General features: G+C 45.0%; 1 protein-coding gene across 10 annotated transcripts in view; it reads left to right on the forward strand.

Annotated features, from left to right (window-relative positions):
* AGAP1 (ArfGAP with GTPase domain, ankyrin repeat and PH domain 1) overlaps positions 1 to 12,118 on the forward strand; it is a 314,556-nt gene that overhangs the window by 200,535 nt on the left and 101,903 nt on the right. For all 10 annotated transcript variants that reach the window (XM_027735152.2, XM_027735158.2, XM_027735157.2 and 7 more), the window contains one exon: positions 14 to 182. In XM_027735152.2, coding sequence (XP_027590953.1) covers positions 14 to 182 — 169 coding nt within the window. The remainder of the gene's footprint in view (positions 1 to 13; positions 183 to 12,118) is intronic.

The following is a 12,118-nucleotide window of genomic DNA, read 5'->3' on the forward strand; positions in this document are numbered from 1 at the left end:
TCCCTCTTGCCAGGACTATATGCAGAACGTTCATGGGAAAGAAATCGACTTGCTGAGAACCACTGTGAAGGTCCCTGGGAAGAGGCCACCCCGAGCCACGTCAGCCTGTGCACCCATTTCCAGCCCCAAAACCAACGGCCTCTCCAAGGACATGAGCAGTTTACACATCTCGCCAAATTCAGGTAAGAGAGCACCGTGTTAGGGAAAAAATGGGAAAAAACAGCATTTCCAGTGCCTGCAGGCAGTTGTTGTGTGTGACTGGGGTGGGGATGATGTCTGGGAATAGTGTCCAAGGCCAGGTTGGACGGGGCTTGGAGCAACCTGGGCTAGTGGAAGGTGTCCCTGCCCGTGGCAGGGGAGTTGGAACTAAGTGGTCTTTAAGGTCCCCTCCAATCCAAACTGTTCCATGATTCTGTGATTCCACTCATGTGGAACTTTTCAAGCCCTGGCGGCTGGTCTGTCCTGCACAAGAGGTTCTGAGAAGCCTTCAGTGTCTGTAATTGTGTATTTGTTACCTTATACTTGCCAAAACTCTACCTACTTTCACAGAAATTAACAAAGAATTGATGATCTGTTAGGTCTAGTACTTAGGAAAAACAAATGCTGTATGATTTGAAAGGGCTCTTTATGGCTTCCTGGTGGGATCCACAGCCCTTCTTTCCGCTTGTAGAAGGATTCATAATTTGGACTTTCCAAGAGCAAGATTCTTCTGTAGAAAGCTGTTCTAATTAGTTTATGGAAGTAGTTTATAGCTCCTTGAGAGCTCTAAACAAAGAAGTTTATTGTTCCCTGAAGTACTTGTCCATACAGCTGAGTGGATTTTAAAAAATTGCATTAAGAGAAAACATTTGTGACAATTTATCTTGTGAAATGTGCAGCTTATACAAAACTCCTAATGGTCTAGTGGAAGTTCTGTCAGCATGTTTGGGATGGTGTCCATAAAGTGCTGAGTGCCTTTTGCATTTATGATTAACACAGACCCCTCCAGCGTGTGCCAAAAACCCATCCACACACACTCCTGTCCCTGTGCAGCACCCAGTGGGAGCAGCAGCCGTGGGAAGGAGCTCGCTCAGCTGGATGTTCAGGAGTCTTCACTTGAATGGTGGTGGTTACCTGATGCTTCACAGAATCCCAGAGTGGGTTGGGTTGGAAGGAACCTCAAAGATCATCTTATTCCAACCCCCAGAGCTTCAAGGCATGGTGTAATTCCCTGTGTGTTTGCAGTGTGTGTTCCCCTGTATTAGGAGAAAATGGAGAAGTTTGATCTCTTCCAAATGGGAATGCTGCTGGTTGAGATGGATTTTGGAAGTGGTGCCACTGAGCAGACACCCCTGCAGTTTGCTGTTTAATTTAGATGACTGGGTGCAGGGAGTGCTTTTGTTTTTCAATATATTTTGTAATTTAGGGAAGAAAAGTACTGGGCTGAGTCAATAAAGCAGGGGTAAGATGTTCCAATTAGAGATTTCTGCTTTTAAGTCATTTGAACACAGGCAAAAATTACTTGATTGCTCCAGAGAGGTACATTTTTGAAAACATATTCAGAGATATGTGATAAAATAAATTTATAGCATGGAATTTTCATGGTTTTGCTTATGCTTAGATTGCCAGGTCAGAGGGAGGCTTTCCATGACAGTGCAGAGCAGACAGCTCTCCCTGGCAGGGGTGGGAGCACCGTGTGTGTGTCCTGGCCAGCCTGAGGTTTGATCACACTGAGGCAAATGCATCAGTCCAGAAAGTGCAAATGCTGGAAAACAGCTCTACTTTTAGGTAGTGGGTTTCAAATAACACTGTGGGAGTAGTTGAAGCTTCTGTCCTCTCTCTTGGCTTCTTCATCATGTTGCTTAGAAATACTGAAAGACTTTGCTGGTTTTGATGCCTGGTCAGCATCTGCTGCTTGTTACTGGATTAAAAGCAAACATAAAAAGTAACTGCTCATCAGGAAAGTATTACTTAAAAAAACCCAAAGAAATGAAAATGAAATTAAGAAAGTAGTAGGACACACTGGATCTGGGAAGTCCCTGCCAGCAGCTCAGCTCTGCATCAGTCCGTGTGTCCCTCCCAATGTTCTCGTGTTCAGGTGAGGCTGAAGAGCTGCACTGCAGAGAGGGATTTTAAAATAGGGGAATATTAATACTGAAAAAAAAAAAGACACTGTCCCAGTCTGTGCCTGGTTTGCTACTCTGAACCTTGCTGTGGTCGGGTATTTTGGTCACAGCTGCTGTTGGGTGGGAGACCTGTAGGTACTCGGTGCTCGATTCTGCTGATGTATCTGCACTTACCTGTCCTGCAGCTAAAGACACCTGCAAATTACCCCTTGCAGGCTGTGCTGCTGTCTCAGAGCTTTTCCTGGGAAAATGTTGTCTTCAGCTTGTGTAGGGCTTGAAAATTGATTACAGGGCTGAACTTGTTACTGGTTTTTCACAGGGAGGTTTCTGTACACGGATCTGTGCATGGACGAGGCTTGAACCACACAGAAGGAATCAGCACTTGCTATTTTTAGTTTTAGGCCTGTAAATTCACTATACTCTCACTGTTGCACGTTACCTCTTCCCCAAAGCAGTCACATAGTGCTTATATTAAATGATGTCTTCATTTAAAGACATTGATGGTCAGTTAAACACTGTTTGGAAGCTGCCCCTTAAGGAGGGATGTCAGTGCCAACTTGGCCAACAGATCTATAGATTAGATGCCTGTTGGATTGCCTATGACTGACATGTTCTAAATTAATTTTTCATGAGTGCTCAGCAGATAGTTTTCTCTGGCTCTTAGTGGAATTTCTTGTAATTCATCTTTCCCAAGGTGCTTCCCGTAGCATTGCTATGAGCAGGGTAGAAGGAATGAGGCTCCTCAGGGTGATGCTGTGAATTCAGGAGGGGCAAACTCAGTTATTTGGCAATCCAAGTTGTGACAGCCAAGCAGGAGGTGCAAGGTTTGCTGTTAGGTTTAATTGCCATAGGGGTCACATGCAGAAGGTGAAGTTCAAAAGTATATGGAATTTTGTCGTGCTTTGTGGCATTTCTGGTCTGAACATTGTTGTTTTTCTGGTTTTAAAGACTTTGACAAGCAGACATATAATAACCATCTCTCAGTGACAGTTATCCCAGTCCATAAATGTTTTCATCCCAAACAAAGCAGGTGTCTCTGGGTAATAATCATCTTATCAACAAAAGCCAAGTTCCAGTCCTTGAGAATTTCCATTTCAGAGATGTAAAAAAATGAAGATCTTTATGAGAATAGATGAAGAGAAAAAACCTCCAGATCTTTACTCTTTCTGCTGGGTTTCCACTGACACGAGGGCTGGGAAAATTCTTTTCCTTGGCATCAGGTCACAGTCGTGGTAGGACACTGTCCAAACTGAAGTGAAACAGCATTAGGGAAAAGGAGTGTTTTGGGTGCTCTGTCACAAAGCAGACGAATGACTAGAAGGTGAAGCTGCTCTGCTGCTGCAAAGCCAGACACTGCCTGGGAAAAGGTTGACTTTTAGTTGAAAACTGGCCTCTGGGCTTTCTTGGAGGTGCAGTTTGGGGTTTATGCTGAAAGAACTGGGATTCTGTGTGGCAGCTTCTCCCAGAAAATAAAGAGACATGGGGTGTTGGTTTAGTTGTGTTACCTATGTTATATCTAGGCTTATTAGCCATGGCTTTAGGAAAGGTCCCTGTTCTTGTAAACTAACTTGGTGGGAATCTGTGAGCTGGGGAAAATAGATGTTTATTCCCTTTAATCTAAAACTGTGTTACTTTTCTGGTATCCTAGTGATGCTTAAGTAACTGAAATTTAAATTAAATTTATGTGGCACTGAGCATCATTCTGTTGATGCCGCTCAGTTGGAAGTCCTTCAGAAAAGGATAACTCTTGGACTTGCTCAGTTCCAACCTTCTCTAATAATGCAGCAGGGCCAGAGTCCTGTCCATCCCACTGGCCAGTCTCTTCTGGAAGCTGACTCAGCTCTTGCTGACTTTGGAGCAGAAGTTGGGTCCAGGTTTCATTTGCTCCCAAGTTGGGTTGGCTTTGAGCTGACTGACCTGAAGGTGAACTTGTTCCTGAAATCCCTCCCAGGAGTCATTTATTTCTTCTCCCCTCCAAACAACCCAAAGCCTGAGCTGCAGCAAGAGCCACTGATGTAGAAAATTCACGTCTAAAAATAGCTCGTGGTGTAGAGATAAATAGTTTCCTGATTAACACTTCATTTAAATAATTTGGTGCTATTAAATTTCCTTACAGTAGTGACTGTACAGTATGTGAAGTATCCCAAAATGTGTGAGTTCCAGGCCGTCGTTAAGGGTGCTGAAGGTTGTTATCTGCTAACTCTGGGTGACATTTCAGATGCCACAGGAACAGCAGCTTCACATTCTTATCAGTGTGAGTTTTCTGGCTGTTATTAATTGTGATCATCTATCAAATCATCAGTGGTTTTTGTAGACCATACAATAATTTTTTTTAATTGGAGGGCACTGTGAGGATTCAGATGTTGTGATCAGGCTGATGATGAGTAAAAATGTTTATCAAGCCAAGAGCTCACAGGCAGTTGCTCCACAGCCTGTAGATCGTGGGTGCCTTTGCAGACAAATGCTAAACTGAGTCCTAAATTCTTGAATGTGCTCTGAATTCTTTACTTGGAGGTCCCTGAGGTTGTGTACTGGGGCGGTGTGGACACGACAGAGCCAGGTTTGATCTGGTGTGGTTCCCCCAAGTTGGTTGTTGGCAGGTATTTGTCACTAATTTTGCAGTCTGACGAGGTACGTGAGGCGATTGGATTGAACGTGAAACGTGGGGTCCATGGATTTGCCACAGACCACAAATACAAGTTTGTGATTTACTTTTGTCATTAATCACCCGAGTCAATTTTCCATTTGGTTGGGTTTGCTGTTAGTTCAGTGATACACAGCTGCAGCAATGGAAGGAGAAGTTGTCAGTTTGCTCGTTTCCGAGGAAAAAAAGCCCAATTTGAAGTGCATCGGAGATTTCCCTTTCATCCCACTAGAGGGGGATCCCTCAAGGTCATCTTCTCCCGTTCCTGTGGACTAGGATTTGCTCTTTCCAGAGCTAGAGAGCAAGAAACTTTCACTGTGAGTACCCTATGTTCCTCAATAACGGGGGGAAAGGAGCAGGGCACGTGTGAGCCTTAATAAAATAAGTATTTGATAAAATAACTGCATTTGTTAAATATTGGGGGGAAAAAAGAGTTTGCTTAGGTTTTCTCTTTAGGGAAGGAGGGGAGAAAGGAACTGTCTGAGGATCCTTTCTAGAGGTGGGCAGAGGGTGCCCGTCCCCGGTGATGCTGAGGTGGGTTGAGGGCAGGAATGTCGGGGAGCCTCAGGAGGGTGACAGACAAGCCGCAGCCGGTGCTGCTCAGCCCGTGCCTGTTTCCCTCCAGTTGATTTTCATGCCTCCATGGCACCGTATCCTGAATAAAATCCCAGCTCTGCCCTGTCCACCTGGTGCAATCCCACTGACTCCTGACGGCTGCTCCGGGTGGTACCAACTGGTTGGACGTTCAGACCGTCGCGGGGTTGTTCGCTCTCTTTCCCCCGGTGATTTGAAGATATTAAAGCCATCAGGAGGGTTGAAGCTGATTTACTAAACGGGGGAAAAAAATTCACAAATGTGTTTGGAGTATTGAACTGCCGTTGACATCTAAAGTCCCAACCATGCTGTTTTCCTCCACACTCCAGCAATCAGGACATCCAGCAAACCCATAAAAAACCAAACTAATAGCATGAATATTCAGTGACCTAGAATACTAATTATTGTCATGAATATTAATGTGATCGGACTTGCTTTTTCCTCTTCTCTTTCTATCTGGCTCTTTTTTTTTTTTCCCCGCGGTTTTTTTTTTTTTCCACTCAGCCGGCTCTAAAGATGGACCATAATGAGAGCATTTAAGAGAGAGAGCGCTCTCCGCCGTGACAGGGACCGGGGTAATAAGGAGAGCTTGATTAACGTGGTGCACTTGGGGGAGAGATGAGAAGATTCACGTGGGCCTGTTGTGGGGGAGGCAATGAGGCACCGGCGGCTGTGTTGCTGCTCCCTCAGATTAATGAGGCCTAAGAGTGCATTAGGAACAGTGACAAAGGTTTGATCTAATGGGCTCAGTCATTTTTCCTTTGAGTGACAGACGCACAGAAGTAATTGGCTGTGCAGAATGGCAGCTCATTGGCAGTACTTAAGGATACATTATCCCCGTTGTGTGGCCCGCAGAGGCTGTTTATCAAAACTGCTCACACTGCAGACATGCATTCACTTAGCTGCTGTTACAGTGGCAATAGCTATAAAAAAAAAAAGTCATCTCACATTCATAGCTATTGTCTCTTTTGCGAAAATAAAGTTTCTTTGTTCCGTTTCCTTAAGAGGCAGGAGGATATGGGAATGCCAAGCAATCGTCCCTCCCCATCCTGGAGAGGCTCTGGATGCAGCTCGCGGGGTTTGGGGAGGGTTGTAGCTCGTGGGAAGCTCCCAGAGTTGGTTCAGTTAATCCTGACAGTGCAGGTGAGACCCACCACCCCCTCTCCGGTGCCATGATTAACAACTTCCACAGGCAGTTGATGGGATTAGGAAGCATTTTACATCCCTGGCCTCAGGCCCCCACACGGGCTCTGCTGTAGTGTCAGCAGCATCAGACCTGCGAAGGGTTTGATTCTGTGCTGTTATTTTTTGCAAAGTTCAATTCATGGTTCTCGAGAGGAATGACAACCAAGTAAGAGCAATACAAAGTAAAGCTTTTGCCTGTGTAAAACCTCTGGGTCTTAAAGCTGCAGTCCCTGAACAAGCAGGTAACCTCAGTCAGGACTTGCCCAGAAAGCCAAGCAAACCTTATTTATTACTTTTACTTGTTAAAACCATTGCCAGGAAAGGAAAACACACTTTGATCCCAGCAGAATAAATAGTCGGGGATCTCGAGCAGGAGCCCGTGGTGAAGATCTTGGGTTTAACTTTCTTTTAGAAGAGATGTCTCCTCTGATGACTTAATTTTCCTCCACACTTGCTGTGTGGCTTTGGCATGCTCTGAGAATAATAGCTTTCCTCGTTATACTCCCAGCACCACGTCCTTCACTGCCAGGATGTTTCTTGGCACTGCCTTGTTTGTTCATTAGTATTGACCCCGCTCGGTCTGTGCGCTGCTAATCGAGCCTGGGTTGTGGGGATGGAGGTGGAAGGGCTTCCTCTGTGAATAGCTGCTTATCCTCAGGAATTTTGGGCAGTAAAGAGATGCTTCTGGGGGAAAAAAAGATCTTGAAAATAAGTAGAACCCACAAGCGAGTTGCCTGGTACAGAACTGAAAATGATTGCCAGGGTGTTGAAGGAGAGTTTTAACACTGGAACCACTGTGGTTTGGAAAGTTTTAGGATCACTGAGTGGTTTGGGTTGGAAGGGACCTGAAGGATCATCTAGTTCCAACCCTCCCTCTCACTCTTTCTTGTTCCATATACGAGTAAGCTCAAGATATTTTAAATCCCTGCTCAACCCAGGGCAGAGACAATGTGCTTGAAACAGACTCCATGGCAATGGTTCAGGGAATTTACCCACTGAAGAAGCTGGCTGTGGAAGTTGGAGCCCTGGTCCCACAGCTGATCTTCTGAGAACGTGGCCAGACAGTGCTCTGACACCTGGGCAGTGCCTCCCTTCCAGTGCAGGCTGACTCTCCTCAGCTGGAGAGGAAAGGAGCTGGAAGTAGCTGTTTTCCCAGATTTCAGTGCAGCATGAAATCTCCAGAGTGGGTGAGGAAAGGAGGATCCCCCTGGAAAAGATGGATGCTGAGGCAGCAAACTGAAGGAACCCAGTAGAGCCATCCCCAAATTCTCCTGGTCCCAAGGGTCGTATCTATAGGTGAAGCAGAGGCAGAAAGTACAGCAGGGATGATCAGACATTCCTCAGGGAGGGTTTGTCCACTGGAAAGATTTCTGCACAACTCTGGGAGTTAACCCCTGAGCAGGATGCAGAGGGCAGGGGAAGGGAATGCTTCCCATCCTTTTGCAGCCAGCAAGGGGGCCTCTCCCTTTCTCTACACCCTAATGCCTGAAAAGGCTCGAGGGAGCAGTGCTGGGTGTGGGTTGGGAAAGGGCATCCAACAGCCCACGTAACCTACTTGACAGTGCCTTTTGCTGAATTAGAGGGCATTTCAAGAATAGGCAGAATTCCTGCAACACAGATTGACCCAACATGATTTGAAACAATTAACCCTCTGATATCAAGAGTCAGGATTTCCTGACCCACAACTCTAATGTATTTTTCATTAGTTCTAACAGCTGGTGAGCGCAGCCCTCTGGCCTTAAGAGGTTTATTTCCCTTTTTCTTCCTTTTTTTTTTTTCGGGAGAGAAACTCGTTGTGAACATGAAGAGCTTGGCACAAATAAAACATGACCATGGAGAAAGCATAGCAGTGGGCTGCAGTTTGTCTGATTCAGTCTTTCTGTGCAGCCTCTCTGCGGGTCTCGCACGCCGCTGCTTCGTGGAAAAATGCAGTTCTGCTTCATGACTCTTGCAGTGTCTGCTGGTCTCATAAATCCATGAGTATATTAGTTGCACTCAGGAATGTAAGTTCTTGCAGCTGATTTGTTTGGGAGGAATCACAGCTGTGTCTGCAGTGGGAAATGAAGATCACTTGTGTGTCGAAGTCACTTGTATCTCACTTCTGGGTGCATGAGAGCTGTGTTGGCTGTGCAGGTGTGATTACTGGCTGCTGGACTTGGTGAAGGCTTGAAGTGATGCGTCTGTTGAGGTCACCTGTGCTGCCCAGCGGTGATTCACTGTACTGCTGAGTTAAAAAACAGCAAAAGAGGGATTGCTGCCATGCTGCCCACAGAACTGCTCCATTGCAGGAGCAGCGTGACAAAAACTCTGAGCGGTTTCTGGTTTGTGGGGCAAGTTACAGCGTTTATGTAAGAGAACATTTATATCAACCTCAACTGCTTATTTTATTAATTTAATTAATTTTTGTAATAGAGCCTTATCTTTTGTCTTTTACTGACCAGATCCACCCTTAACATCTTGTCCCCTGTGTTTGTATAAATCTTTGTTATTTTCATAGCATTTCTAAGGACTGTAACCTGACCTTGCATTTATGGTTTGTTGTTTTGCAAATCCGCAACAACTGAGTAGGAAGAGCCGAAGTGGCTCCCTTCTTTTTGGGAAATGGAGACACGTTCTGCCCCCAGGGTGTGTGTTTCTCTCAGCCTCTCATTACCTACGTACATGGCTTAATTCCTCTCGTGCCCAGTCTCGCCTTCACTTGCTCTTTGCAGTGATTTATGCTGAATAAATGGGGATATAAATTGGATTTTGTGTGAGCACGCTCACTCTTCTTAGAGGCACTTCTGCTGAGCATCGGCCAAACCTGGAAATTACCTTGAATCTTAATTTGGAAGGGTTTTGTGGAACTTAATTGTCTGAACGTTTTGTAAGCGCGATCGTAACGGGGTGTTTTATAACATCAGAAAAGATAGTTTTAATAAAGCTGTCTAGAGCTAGAAAGAGGAATTCTTCCTTTGATGCTCCTTTGGTAGATGAAAACATTTTTGTTCAATAGGAGACCAGCATCTTTTTTTTTGCTCATTTGAGACAAGTTCTGGCAACATACTGATATTCATTCAAATATAAATGCCATATTCCCTTTGAAATGCAAATTGTTTAAAGAAAAATAGCATATGGTAGAGGTAAGTACCTTTTCAAATCAGCTCCCACACTTTAGGGATGTGAGTACAGCTAAAATTATTCTTTGGAAAGAATCTGGAGCCTTTGACACATTGAAGCTTGAACTAATCAAGGCTTCCCAGTAAGCATATACACATATCCATATCAAGGAAACAGTGCTGAGAATACATGGATTAGCATAGTAATTTAACTGCCCCCTGCTAATCAACTTAAGCAACCAGCTGATGCATTTAGGATGTATCTGAAGAGACAACTCTTTCACAGCTCCAGAATGGGCCAGGTAACTGTCCAGGAGTTTGGGGTTAATGTGAAGATGGGTGTCTGTCTGTCTGTGAGAGAGAAGTGTGCTTATGTGCGTACAGATGTACAGGTGGGGGGCAAGAGATGCAGGATGCATCTTGCAGGAGCTCAATGTAAAGGCTTCATGTGCCTAACCCAATATACAGGCTTCCCTTTTCACAGAATCATCGAATCCCAGAGTGGTTTGGGTTGGAGGGACCTTTAAATCTCCTCTAGTCCCTGGGCAGGGACACCCTCAGAATTTTCACTGGGTGCTGCTGGCCTCCTCTCTTGAACAACTCTGCTGGTGAGGCTTTATCTGTGAGGAAAATGAAAGGGCATTTGCCAGGTCTGGGTTGGGGTTTGCCTGTTGTAGGTGGGAAGAGCTGTGGGACTGTGCTGTAGGAGCTGTGTGTGGAATGCACCGTGTGCAGGAGCAGGGGCTGCCTTTCAGTGCTCCTTGCTCTGGGGTAAAGCGCTGGTGCCTGGTGGGGTGGTGGGATACGTGTCCTGGGCCTGCTGCACTTGGTGGGAAAATTAGCAACGGATAGGGAAATAATGACGTTTAAATAAGGCTGTAAATAATGAGTTTGGGCTAGAGCTGAACACATTGAGAGGGAGAGGAAAGGACACACTGTTTTCTGTTATCTGGCCCTTCTGATATCTACCCATGGATTCTGGCTTGAGGGTCTGATACATCATGAAAATATACACCCCCCCAGCACCTGGACAAAGTGGAAATTAATCCTGAATAAATGTTATTGGAAGGGTTGCAGGGCTACCAGACTATGGCAGTAGGAAGGACAGATCTGAGTTAGTGGCATCTCTGCTCAGTAAAGTGTTACGTGATGGCTCTTGGCACCTATTTTGTGCTTGCAGCCCTCACCCTTCAGAAAGGTGAAGGGAAAAACCTTCTTTGTTTTGCAGAATAAGTCACTTCTCAACAGGTTCATATCATAAGGTGAGGTTGGAGTTTCATCAGATGGGATTGAGGTGAAAGTAAAGCTTTTGGTGCTGACGTGGTGGTGTAGAAGTGAAGATATTCTCGTTTTAAGGTTTTGCTTTTGCATCATGGTTAGAACGTGGAGGCTCGTGTTCCAAAGCTTGTGGACTGGGTGAAAGATGTCAGTGTAGAAATATCACTGCTTATGTTGTGTCTGTGTTGGCCTAAATCTCGAGTTTCTAGAGTGCATTTGGTCTCAAGCTCTGTCATTCCCATCAGCCACTCCCTTTCGTTTGGTGGATCATCAAAATAATTTAATAATGTTTATACTTTTTCTGGGTTTTAAAAAACAGAGGAGAAGGGCATTTCGAAGTGAGCATCAGCAGCATCATGGAGGTTTTGGAAGGAGATAGTTCTTTTAGGAGACCTCAAAATATATGTACTGTCAACTCCTGTTTCCATTTTCTATTGTGATTTTAAGGTGCTGAGCTACAATTCAATCCTCTGCTCTGGACTCTCATGCCTTGGGAGGTCCCAGCATGATTCCAAAATCCACTTCAGACTTTGCATAGTTAAACAAATTGGTTTTTCTGTCTGTATTTCATATCAGAGGTGCCCCACAGAAGTTCTCGAGGCTGAGTAAGTACACTGAAGACACAGATACCGTGATGGATCTGTGTTAAGGACTAAGGATGAGATTTAGTCTTGGGAAAGGGGAGGAGAGAAAGGGACAATTATGCCAACTCTAATAAACACAAAGTAGTTCACTAAGCTCTGCTGTCTTCCCAAAGGCTGCTCTGGGAAAAGACATAATGATAGAACTGGGAGTCAGGAGATCTGGGTTTTATTTTCAAGTCTGCCACAATCTTCCTTTGTGGCCCTGGGTCATTTAACCTCTGAAAAATGGGGGAAATGATAGCAGATAATTAACAACCTCACAGGAGCATTGAAAATTAATTCATTAATTTTTCTGAACTCATCAGTAGAAGGTGCAATGGAAATGCAAAGTGCGAGGGTATGTTATAAAATTGTGTCTGTTCCTTTCCTTCTACATGTGTTTTTTAAGAGTATTTTTCAATCCACAGAAGACCTGTGGGGCACCTTTTGAGAGCCTGCCATGAGGAAGGAAACTAGCACTGTGAATTCTTTGTAGCCCTGTGCTGGGAATGGAGTAAAATGTGCTCAGAAGCCAAAACTGTGGAGAGCAGACTTTGGCCCATAGCAGGTTGTGAGCAAGACCATCAGGAA

Source organism: Pipra filicauda, unplaced genomic scaffold (genome assembly GCF_003945595.2).
Source record: "Pipra filicauda isolate LSUMZ 115617 unplaced genomic scaffold, ASM394559v2 scaffold282_size1924045_pilon, whole genome shotgun sequence".
Lineage (NCBI taxonomy): Eukaryota > Metazoa > Chordata > Aves > Passeriformes > Pipridae > Pipra > Pipra filicauda.